The sequence below is a fragment of the Pyrgilauda ruficollis genome, unplaced genomic scaffold, assembly GCF_017590135.1.
Source record: "Pyrgilauda ruficollis isolate IOZ18807 unplaced genomic scaffold, ASM1759013v1 scaffold23, whole genome shotgun sequence".
Classification (NCBI taxonomy): Eukaryota; Metazoa; Chordata; class Aves; order Passeriformes; family Passeridae; genus Pyrgilauda; species Pyrgilauda ruficollis.
The window spans coordinates 5228983-5241301 of record NW_024522539.1 but is presented as its reverse complement, the minus strand read 5'-3'; the positions used below and the strand labels follow the sequence as shown (position 1 = coordinate 5241301).

General features: G+C 45.9%; 1 protein-coding gene across 1 annotated transcript in view; it reads left to right on the top strand.

Moving 5' to 3' along the window:
• Positions 1-12319, top strand: part of CHD2 (chromodomain helicase DNA binding protein 2) — a 51252-nt gene that overhangs the window by 19508 nt on the left and 19425 nt on the right. The window contains exons 5-15 of the mRNA XM_041468910.1: positions 3935-3996; positions 5309-5431; positions 5738-5884; positions 6826-6959; positions 7579-7804; positions 8511-8611; positions 9275-9319; positions 9473-9648; positions 10338-10462; positions 11053-11269; positions 11912-12001. Coding sequence (XP_041324844.1) covers positions 3935-3996; positions 5309-5431; positions 5738-5884; positions 6826-6959; positions 7579-7804; positions 8511-8611; positions 9275-9319; positions 9473-9648; positions 10338-10462; positions 11053-11269; positions 11912-12001 — 1446 coding nt within the window. The remainder of the gene's footprint in view (positions 1-3934; positions 3997-5308; positions 5432-5737; positions 5885-6825; positions 6960-7578; positions 7805-8510; positions 8612-9274; positions 9320-9472; positions 9649-10337; positions 10463-11052; positions 11270-11911; positions 12002-12319) is intronic.

Genomic DNA, 12319 nt, shown 5'->3' with positions numbered 1-12319 from the left:
GGCTTGTAATTGCCTAATGCTTCTCTGCAGATTAGCAAAGAGCATCGTGCAGGCAGTGTGGCAGGCTCAGAGACCAGAGCAAGGATGGATGAGCCATCCCAGCTCCCTGCGCTGCCCCGTGACTCACCTGAGCGGGGGAGAAGGCTCAGAGGTGAAGGTGATTCAGGTTTTGGGGCTCTGCTCAATCACTGTGTCCTCTGAGAGCAGCACTCTGGGTAGGGTTATTTGTGTGTTAGACGTGGTTATCTTCCGAGGATTTCTGGGCTCGTTGTGTAGGTGTCTGAGGGGCAATCAGGGAGGGTGATAACTCGTGATCAATATCCAGGCATGAGCTGAGCCACTGGGGAAGCGAAAGTGCAGCTTTGCATAGGAGAACAGATCTGCTCAGAGGCCCAGAGCTGTCTCCAGGAACAAGAGAATGTGTGAGTTTTTTAGTAAAAACACTACTTCCCCAGGCATTTTCTTTGCAGTTAATAAATCAGCTTCAGGTTTCAGCCAGGGGATGTGAGACGTGCAGAACCAGGTGCTTTTCAGAGTATTTAAATTGAAATGGGGGAGATTAGGTTAGCTATATAAGGGAAATTCTTCCCTGTGGGGCTGATGAGACACTGGCACAGGGTGCCCAGAGAAGCTGTGGCTGCCCCATCCCCAGGATTGGATGGGGCACTAAGCAACCTGATCTAGTGGAAAGTGTCCCCTGCTCATGGCTGGCTGTTGGAACTGAATGATCTTCAAGGTCCCTTCCAACCCAAACCATTTTATCATTCTGTGATTCTGGGGCAGTTGAGAAATAAATGTGCCCCAACCAGACACAGTCTTTTTACTATAAAAAGAATAGTTTCAGATTGAAATTGGTGGCAAATGTCAGTGTATTTTTTTTCTGTCAGAGAGAGGCCACAAGTCACGCCACCAGTGTGTTCTAAAAATACAGCTGGTTTTCTTATTGGAAAAAAAAATCTGCTCATTTGCATTTTGGTCAATGCTTTGCCTCATGTATTTGCTGAAAATTCAAACACTACTGGTCTCACTGGAAAAGAGAAGTTCAGAGACATAAAACTAACCTGGTTAGCTGAGATTCTCCAGCCTTTCTGGAGCACTAGAGTTTGGCCTCTGTTGAGCCTGAAATGAGCAAATCCTCACTTTGACTTTAGTCTGAAATGCTTTTGTCTCTGTTTGAGCAAGTCATTATCTTTCCTAGTGAGAGCTCCAGAGGCTCACCTGGACCTCCTCTCCAATGGCCTGGAATCTCAATTTCTCCCAGGCTGGGCTAGTGGCAAGGACACTCATGGATAATCTATAGGAGCAGAACTTTGAATTGCTCTACATTGGTGCTACACATGCAGCATCATTATGTTTGTTCAGTGGTTGCTCCATGCAAAATACAGTGCAATTAATCTGGCAAAAGTGTGTGCACTTTATGTGCTGGGAGAGGGAAAGAATTGATGGAAGGAGTCAGTGAGGCATGGAGAGGGAAGGCTGATCCTTTCAGCTGGAGATGAGGAAATTTTAAGAGGCCAGATCCTAGTCCAGCTCGAAGCAGTGGTGCAGGAGTGAATTTGGCACATTTTGATAAGGGGGAGCCAGGCCTGTCTTTCCCCTTGGCCACAGCAGCAGCACCCCAGCAGGGCAGCACTGGCACTTGGGCTCTGGAGCGAGCAGTGTGACCCCAGCATCTCGTGCTGGGCTGACAAAAATCCCACTGGGACTGGGGATGGACTTTGCCAGTCTAGCTTGTGTCATTCGGGGAGGTGATGTTACAAAAATTCAAGTTGCATGTGATTTCCCAACCAGTGTGTTCTGGTGGTGGTGGTGGGCAGACAGGGCCCCAGGTGCACACTCTGCACCTGGCATTCCCTGGCTCTCTGGCTGTCCTCTGTGCTTCCTTAAACAAGGAATTTACCACCAGGAGACATGAGGGAGCGGGGAGGAGAGGCTGAGGAGCTGCAGCACGGCACATCCCAGCACTCCATTCTGGGATGGGGAGGATGTGGGAGCACAGGGCAGGCAGGTGACTCAAGCTGGGGACTGGCTGTGTCAGAGGAGATAGGGCTGGGCTTGACACGCATCCAAAACAGACAATGCTGTCTTTGAAATATGCAAGAGAAGGTGGCTGAGCTGCAGTCACAAGTTAGTTTTTCAAGGTGGAAGAGGGGAGGAAAAGTCCAGTCATTTAGAGATAACCATCAGCTTTGTAGAGACAAGTGGCAGAGCAGGGGGAGTGTATAGGCATTGGGAAAATGGACACTAGAAACTTGGAAAATGGGATTTTGGCACAGAAATGGAGTTAATTTCAAAGAGCTAAAGGTTGTGTTTGGTTTTCTCCCAATGTGATCTCTGACGCAGAACAGAAGAGAAATCCACCTCTCTTTACCTGTGGCTTGCCGAAATACAACAAAAGTAAACGTGCATTGAGGGGCACCTGTTAAAGTCATGCCAAATCAGAATAGAAAAGTTTCAGAAAGTGGATAAGAGATTAAAAGAGACAAGGAAAACTGAGGACTTTTAAATTTTGTGTGTCAAAACTGAAACCTGTGGAATGGTTGGCTTGTGTTGCAAGGGTAGGTAGGGCTCTCCATGGTGTTTGCCAGGCACTTGCTCCATGGCTGGTAAATGAGACAGGGATTTCATGCAGGGCCGTGAAACAGGTGGATGAACACGTGTTTGTAGTAAGATATGGTGCAAAAGCTGTTATTGTGCCACATGCAAATCTAACACCAAATCCAGGAAAGCTCATGGTCAGACATGGCATCCAGTGTTTTAGTGGATACACTGATGCAAGTGAGACAGAAGTTTCTGTGGGTGGAAGGAAAACTGGAAAATGGGAATGAAGGATGTGTGTTACAGCTCTCACCATTCCACAAACTCCTTGTGCACACAGCTGTGTGAGATCTGTCCAGGAGGGCAGTGGGAATGCAAACTCTGCTACCCATAGTGATGGATAGACAGTGGTGGACAGACAGACAGAGCCAAAGCTGAACACTGTGTCAAAAAGCAGCTAGAAGTGGAAGATTTCCACTTCCACAGAAGTGTGTGGAGCAAGCAATTTTGGAGGCTACTTCTGTCATTTTAATACTTCCTTAGAAATCTCACATGGGTTTCTTCAATTTTGTCCCTGCCTATTTGCATTTTCTGGGGGAGGCTAAGGAGAAGTCATGTTATCTGTGTGGTGATCTGTTTTCATGGTTGACTAGTTTTTATGAAAATGGGGCTGTGTACAACCAGCATAAAGAGATTATTTTAGCTATCTTGCTCTGTGGGAATTTGTGACGCCCACTTTTAAAATAGTGCAGCAAGTAGTTAGAATAGCTCTAGATATATTTAGCCAAAGAGACTTCGCTGGTGGAGACTGGAGAACTAGGAGGAAGGAAAGCAGCAGGACACAGCTCTGACCCAGTAAGGTCCTTGATGACTTGCTGTGGGAGAAAAAACCCAATAGCAAGACAAGGATACTTTTGATAAGAATATTGCCTTTCTGTGACAGTATTTTTTTTTTCATTCCTTGTAGGAAGTTTGAGCAATGAAGGCAGAGATCATAATGCAATGGTTGGGATAAATTCACCCGTGGGTTTGCAATCCCTGGGGTGTTGCACACACTGCAGGTCTGCCTGGCCACTGCTGCCATGGTGCCTGTTGGGCACTGGGGGTTGGTGCTGGCAGGGGGTGGATGGGTCCTGAGCCTCAGGGACTTCAAGATAGGTGATGCTGTAGAGCTCTCCAGGCTTCCTGCAGTGTTTTCTTCTTCACACTGAGAGCAGAGCAGCGGGACTGAGCAGCTGAGGTGGCTGTGCTGGGAGGAGGCTGCTCTGCACCAGTGTCCTTCAGGCTGCAGGGAAAGGACCCTGGCTCAGCCCACAAGCACGTGTGTCACTTGCATCCTCGAGGAGCCAGTCCACAGTGAAGCCTACAACTTGATTTTCTTTCTTTTCAATTAAAGGCAAGTAGCGAATCTGAAAATGAGAGCCCAAAAAGAAGACGCCAGAAGCAGTTGAAAAGAAAGTAAGTTTCTAAGGAAAGCGTTTTGAGTGGTGATGCTTTGGTTGATTTCTCAGAACAGTAGTGCATTGGATTGTTTGATGGGAGTTGTCAGCATGGTGAGCTTGTAAAATAAATATTTTAGTAATACTTCAGATTACTAAAATTGAAGTATGACTATGAATCTATAGATGGATGCAGTTTTCCAACCTTTGTTTGTATGTTCCTGCTGTGCCTGTGATGGAATCTAAATGAGTCAGGTTCACTTTCTGTTGTCAGCCTTTCACTTTTCTAGCAAATTACTGATTCTCCTTCAGAGGTACTTAAAACAGTTTAATCCCTTCTTCTCCGACCTTTTTGATTAGCTGAGAATAAGATACCAAATGATTATATTCTTTTATCTTTTATAACCCCCTGTTAAAACAAAACTTCCATAAAGAATGTTTTGGATGTCTAAGCGCCATAACTTGAGTTCACTTACAGTCATATTTTATTGCCTTTTCCCATCTAGTAAGTACCTTCTAGTTTTTCCATACACTAAAGTGGAGTAGGGAACTATGAGCTGCCTGATGGAGAAAATCTAAACAGAGGCACATCATCCTGCTTGCTTTCTCCTGCATCTTGTCTTTTAACTCTTCATTTAGTTGTACCCATCAGTGCAGGAGGGAAGGTGATACAGCACAGGGAGGACTGTGGTAGTATGGACCTCTCTTGGGCAAGGGCAGTGATCCTTGTGGACACTCCATGTCCTCTTGAGAGAGGAGGGGCTCCTCCAAAAGGCATTTTGGAGCTGCAGCTTTGTTCCTAGTTGTCCCCAGAGAACAGGCTTCCTTCCACTAATGTACAATGTGACTTGGCATCACACTTGGAAACTTGAATTGGCAGGAGAATTTCCATGGCAGGAGACTTGTTCCATTTTCTGGGCTCCAAGGAGCTCATGTAACTGCACACTGTGGCTCATGCTCTGTGACAGTGAGCACTTCTCTCCAGATCCTTGCAGCCCATCTCAAAAATGCAGAAGTAGAGAAAAGAAAAATTCATCAATCAAAGCCCTTACCCACCCAGGTTTGAGCAGTACAGCTCTGCCACCAGCACATGTGCTAAGAGCTGCTCTCACTCAAGGCAGCCCTGCCACTGTGTGAACAAAGCCCCAGGTGACTGAGACCCCCCTCCTAAAAGCAGAGGATCACAACACAACACCCCCCCTGCATTGCAATGTACAGCCAAGGATAGAATTTTGAACCTTTTTCCTGTAATTATGGACCTGATGGTTTGTTCAGCCAAGTATTTGTGTAGAAATATTGTTGCCCTTCATGACCTACATTTCTGACCACAGAATTAAGTGGAAAAGGGAGGTCTCTGCTGGAGAAGAGGATGAAGATGGAGGGGAGCAAGGCACCAGTGGAGAGAGCGAGCCTGAACCGAAGAAAATTAAAGCAAGAAGACCTGTCCAGAGGAGGTAAGGAATGGTTGGTTCAGTCTCTTTTTCTGCCTCTGCTGTGTGGAGAGGAAATCCCTGTTTGTCACTAATGAATTTTTTGTGCAATATTACCTTTGTTTGTGACCTAGTAAAGCTAGGGCCTAGTTATTCCCTCATCTCTCCATCTCATGCTCCAGTGAGCACTAGAGTGGTTTTCATGATAGTTAGAGCAGATTAAATCCCTTAGGAGTCTAATATTTGAGATTCGTGCTTCCTTAAAGACTTATTAAAGTGGATATTTACATAAACCATGCTGTATTATGGCTTTATTAACTCTTATTTTAGAACAGTGGCCAAAACTGGTGTTAAAAAGCCCCACAAAATCCAGCGTGGGAAGAGGAAGAAACCAGACTCATCTGAAGATGACGATGATGATGAAGACGATGAGACCCCCAAGAGACAAACTCGGCGAAGAGCAGCCAAAAATGTCAGGTGTGAAGAAGTGTGGGGTTGCTTGGGGGTGAGAGCTGGCTGGGGAAGGGGGGCACTGGGGGCCCTGACTCCTCTGTGGTCCTGCAGAGACCTGTGGCTCTTCTTGGCTCTTCTGACAGGTTCCTGCTAGGGCACATCTGGGGTTTATCTCATTTTGCCCTCTGTGAAGGAGGGAATGTTTACCAGTCCCTCCTAAGAGAAACTTGAGGATGGTTGCATAATATTTCTAAAGCACTCTCAGATGAAATGAATAATTGCAAATAGATGAAAATGAGCAAAAGGGAGCAGCTGTGCTGGACTGGACCAATTGTCTGAGGGTGGCTGATAGGTAGTGCCTTGGCACGGTGTGTTGAGCCAGCGTGGAGTAAAGCTTTATCCATTCCACAGTGTACTTCCTCACCTTTCAGGCAGTCCCAATAAGGGACTTGCAAAGAGCCATCCAAATGATATTTTGTGGTGGTTAAACGTGCACCAAAGATGAGAAGTGCAGTTCCTAGGGCAGTGTAGGCACCCATGCAGCTTTTCAGTGCTCTGCAACCTCCATAGAATAATCTTTCCCTCCATAGTGGAGACTTTCTCTGTTATGGGATTGTTCCACCTTATGAATCACCTGATGTTGGCCATGTTCAGAAAAACGTAGTGGAGACTTTCTCTGTTATGGCTTTGATTCTGCTGCAGGGATTGTTCCACCTTATGAATCACCTGATGTTGGCCATGTTCAGAAAAACTGTATGGGCAAGATAGAGGATTAGTGTGATAAAGTGTAGCTGAGTGTCTTGGGGAAAAATACTGAATGGATGACTTAAGACATGCGTGTGCTGAACGTGCACTGAACCACAGCATAAATTCTGGAGAAGCTGCTCCACTCTGAGCCATTCTCTGTGTTGGTGGGCTGGGAAGAGTCAAAGATTTTATATCCATTTGGTTTTGATCTTACTCAGCTACAAAGAAGATGATGATTTTGAGACGGATTCTGATGACCTGATAGAGATGACTGGGGAAGGAGCTGATGAACAACAAGACAACAGCGAAACTATTGAGAAAGTCTTGGACATCAGGCTTGGAAAAAAGGGAGGTGCGTGGCTCTGGAAGAAGCCTTTATTTCTCTTGAACTGGTGCAACACTTCTGCAGCTTTAAAGGGGGCTCAAGGGTTGTTTCAGTGCTTTTCATCTTTTCCTCTATGCCTCTTAGCTACACCTTGTAATGTGTAATAGCTTGTGTAACACATAATATTTAAAATCCTAAAATCTCTATAGTTTATGTGCTCGGCAGCTTTCATTTAGCCTGCACACATTTTAAAGATGCATCCATTGTTCTGCAATTCCTGCTTTTCTCTGCTTTGAAATATGAAACAGATCTAGGAGAGTCAGTTTTCACCGCCCCATTGACAAAGCCATAATGAAAATAAAGCCAATGTTTTCTTCTCAAAGCCTTACAAAAGTGTTTTTTTGTAAAACTGAATGGTTGTGAACACTTTCAAGTGGCCTTTGAATTATACCTAAAGAAAAGCTACTCACGACAGATTTAAAAAGATTCTGTTGCATGGAGAACTTTTGTGTGCCTGCCTTATAGGTTTGCAGAATCTTTTGGATGTTCTTTGTGCTCCCACAAAAGATGTATTAGAAGGGTGTGATGCAGCTGATGCCCAGGGTGGGTTAGGAGGGTACCAAATGCAGGCTGGCTTCTCTTGCAGCCATTGGAGCCTCCACCACAGTGTACGTGACCGAGGCCAACGGCAACCCCAGCGCCGACTTCGACCCCGAGAAGGACGAGGGCGAGGTCCAGTACCTGATCAAATGGAAGGGCTGGTCATACATCCACAGCACGTGGGAGAGCGAGGAGTCCTTGCAGCAGCAGAAAGTGAAGGGCCTGAAAAAGCTAGAAAACTTCAAGAAGAAAGAGGAGGAGATCAAGCAATGGTAGGCTTCACTTCAAGCAGTGATTTGGCCTTGGGCAGTTTGTTTTTAGCCAGAGGTTTGAGGAGTCGTGACTGAAAATGTTTGATTTCTTCGTACGAAGTGTGTTTCATGTGCACTCTGGCCTGCTGAGGAGCATCCCCCACACAGAAATTATATCTGTGGTGTGGATGGCTGGAAAATGGAGAGGACAAGGCCTGAAATCCACACTACTGCCACTTCCTAGGCTTAAGAATTGGGAAGGCTGATGACCAATAAATGGTGCACAGACTCACCTGGCCCAGGAGGGCTTGCAGCCTTATTAACCCCTTGTTAATTATGGGCTTCTCTGTGTGCAAGTTTTTGCATCACTTTATGTCCAGCTTCCCCAGGAACTATAAGGGGAGCTACAGTGTCTTTCCAAAGTGCTAAAGCTGGAGTAGCAGCTTCCATCTCAGTTTGGTTCCTGTTTTGAGACTGATTCTTGCATCAGAATAAGGCAGCATTTAACAGGAAGACAATGATCATCTGTGACATTTGCTTCTCGGCAATAATTTACAATTTTAGAAAATTTAAGAAACATATCATATAACAATAATTTGCCCCTGTGACTTGTCTGAATGACAAAACCATATAGGAAAGTACATTTTCTATGTGCAAATTTGTGGGCACTATGACAGAATCATTATAATCGTTTGTTTTGTTTTGTTTTGAATTATTTTGCATCTAGGCTGGGCAAGGTATCACCTGAAGATGTAGAATATTTCAACTGCCAACAAGAGCTGGCTTCAGAGCTAAACAAACAGTATCAAATAGTGGAGAGGGTAATAGGTAAGTGGAGCCAAGACTTTGGTGAAGGGGTGAAGTAGGAATGGGAACTTTATTCCACGTGACAGCAGAATGAGTGTGCAGCTCTCTCTTCTTCCCTGCTCTCCAGTACCCCTGAAGAAACCCCCATGATGTTTACTGTATTTCATTGTGGAATTTGGAATTTGGACAGTAGAAATCCAGGCTTACAGATTTGTATTTATGAGCAATACAAATCAGTGACTCTCCTTGCCTGGAGTAAGGGATGACACACTAGTTTCCAACAGGTTGCTGAAATTGTTGCTGCTGAATTTCTTAGTCTTCAACCCTTTGGATGCAAGATGTTTGTTTCCAAAGCAGCAGCATGGGCCTGGCTTTTGAGAGGTCCACTTCCCATGGTGTGGTTAAGGGTGTGGTTAGGCTGCAGGGCAGCTCAAGAGGGGAGATTTTCATGGTTAATTAATAAAAATAAAGCCAGCACTTACTGAGCACTTCGGTAATATCACAGTCATGTCAGTCAGAGATGCCAGCACCCAGTTGCTTTGGGAGTTGGCTTTGAGAGCTGTGTAACCCATTTTCAATACAATTCCTGTGAAAACGTGGGTGTGAGGCAGTGATGGCCTGCCCTGCTCCCTCTGCTGGCTGCCAGCATTCCAACCCTCCCTTCCCTTCTCTCTCCAAACACAGCTGTGAAGACCAGTAAGTCTGCCACAGGACATTCAGATTTCCCAGGTAAAGGCACATTTTTTTGGTCTCTCTGCACTTTTGCTATGAGCCAAGACCTGTTTTGTGGCTGTCTGGGCAGTTCAGCCTGTGAACCATGCTTGTGGTTCAGCTGCTCAGCTGCAGGTGCTGAGGTTTGGGCTTTTTTTGCATATTTTACAGCAAACAGTCGCAAAACATCCTCGAATGACCCCGAATACCTGTGCAAGTGGATGGGGCTGCCCTATGCTGAGTGCAGCTGGGAAGATGAGGCTCTGATCAGCAAGAAATTCCAGCACTGCATTGACAGCTTCAACAGCAGGAACAACTCCAAGACGATTCCCACCCGTGACTGCAAGGTTTGCTGGCTTCTCTTCTTTGCTGGCTTCCTCCAGGCTGGGGGAAGGTGCAAGCATTGGGAACATGAAGTTTTGTCAGGATAAATGTCAGAACACTTTCCCATCCTCCCACCTGCATTTGAAGGGTTGTTTGCTGTTCTTGTATTGCACTTCAAGCAGAGATGTGAAGCCCTTTGAGTTTCATTTACTCTGTGCACAGTGAGAACGTTATGTCCCCCTGGGGAGTGGGAGGCTTAATTAATCCTTGCAAAGTGCTTCCTCCTCAGAAGGAGCTGCAGCAGTTTTAATGTCAGTTGGATGAAAAAACAGCACACCTGGGAAAAGAGGAAGCCTGCAAGATGCTGATACAGTGAAGGAGAGGGACAGAAATAATGGGAGAAAAACCAAAAGAGGACAAAGAAGGAAGTGGAGCTTGTTCTGAGTCCTGTGTATTTTGTGCAGCTTACTACACTCCTGGGGGACTCAGAGCCCTGATCATAAACCAGAGAGCAGCAGGCAAATCACAAGAAGTGCAGACACAAGCACTGGCTAGGAAAATGTGGATGGAGGTGAAGTCCTCTTCACTTGAGCCAGTGAACAGATACTCACTCTTTGCTGAATTCATCAATTTCATTGCTGAATTTTCAGCCTTTCAGCCACTGAGAGTTCTGTCTTTCTCCTCAGTGGACTTAGGGCAGCATCTCTTTCAGGTGTTGAAGCAGAGGCCGAGGTTTGTTGCCTTGAAGAAGCAGCCCTCGTACATCGGCGGGGAGAACCTGGAGCTGCGCGATTACCAGCTGGAGGGCCTCAACTGGCTCGCTCACTCCTGGTGCAAGTATGTACAGAGCCTGGGATGTTCATTCTGCAGCTCTTCTGTCCCTCAAGGATTTGGCACACCTCCTTTTCAAGTGAGGTCTTTACCCACCCTCCTTCTGCAGCTTGGAGGGTTTCAAATGTTACCGTGCCCAGCTGCATCACAGACAGTGCAAGCAGGAACTACCTAAAGCATGAACTTAAGAAACCTTGTGTGAAAACAAAAAGCATTTTCCCTGTCTGGGCCTGTTCACATGATGGATTTGGCTGAGCCTGGTACATATAAGCCCTAGATTTCCATTGACTTAATGGGAAAAAATGGTTTCTGGCTCAGTGTGCTTATATACTTATTGAAGTCTTTGAGAGATGTCCTCCTAAAATTAGGCCACTGATTCCCCTCTGCCTTTGCCTGTTTTCCTCCAGTTTGGAGTCATCATAGTTAATTTTTGCACATTATTGTGCCATGTTCATTCTGGCTGCCCCTGGGATCCACTTGGAAGTGTTCAAATAACTGTTTTTGCACTGCCCCTCTCTGTCCTTGTTGTGGATTGCTGTTCATGTGGCAGAAACGTGCACTCAGACAGCATTTTTGTTTGTTCTCCTCTTTCTCAGGAACAACAGCGTGATCCTGGCTGATGAAATGGGACTGGGCAAGACCATTCAGACAATATCATTCCTGTCTTACCTGTTCCATCAGCACCAGCTGTATGGCCCTTTCCTGGTGGTGGTGCCCCTGTCCACCCTCACCTCCTGGCAGAGGGAGTTTGAAGTGTGGGCACCTGAGATAAACGTGGTGGTTTACATTGGAGACCTCATGAGCAGGAACATGGTGTGTAATCAGAGAGCAAAGGGTGAGGGCTCAGGGAGAAGCACTGGGTGCAAAGCAGCAGCTGGTGTGTGATGTGTGTGACACACAGTCAGCTGGAGAGGCTGGTGGATAGTGCTGGCAGCACTGCAGGCAGCTGGAGCTGGTGTAGCTGAGTCTGTGGGTGTAACTCCCTGCTACAGGGAATTTTCTGCTTTATTTTGCCCCTTGGAGTTAGTGCAAGGGGCAAAATTACTTCTCTCAGAGAGTGCAGGAGCACTGACTTCTCTCAGAGCTTGTACTGATCTGGAGTGAAACATGCAGTGAGAAGTCCAGCAGTGCAAAATGCTTGTCTTCAGTGTTTGGGGCTGGTCAGACAATGGAGCACACAAGTGTTGGGACTCCAGTGGTGTCTGCAGTGAGGTGCTGTGTTCATTAATGCCACAACTGCAGGTTAACCTTATTTTGTTACCTGTGCAAGGGCAGTTGAACCATGTGTGCACTAAAACTAATTGTTCCTTGGGCACCTTGAGCTCATCAAACAGCATCTTAGAAGGGGTTTGGTCTTGGTTGGAATCTCTGGCTTACAGCTACACTAAAATAACAATTGTTAACTCTTTCCTTTTGATAACAAATGTTCAAGTTAACTTTTGTCTCCCCTCATAGATTCGTGAATATGAGTGGATCCATTCTCAGTCTAAAAGATTGAAATTCAATGCACTTATCACAACATATGAGATCCTCCTGAAGGATAAGGTGAGTCATTACTCCAAGAATGTTTTTATTTAGACTTTCTGTCATTTTCAAAGGAGAAAGCCAGTTCTCAGCTAGTGGGTTTCACCTCTTCCCTCTGTGGTGATGGAAAACTACAGCCACTATTTGCTTTTCCTTCCCAGTAATGCAAGGGAATGTGGGAATGTGGGACACATTTTGAAAAAATCACTCTTGTACTGCACAGTTGTGTTATGTTTTTTACATGTAAGACATCTGGCAGGATCCAGCAGTACCTGGATTTTTACCTTTAGGTTTGTTAAGAGGACAAAACATTAGACTGAACCACAGTGTTAAGAGGAC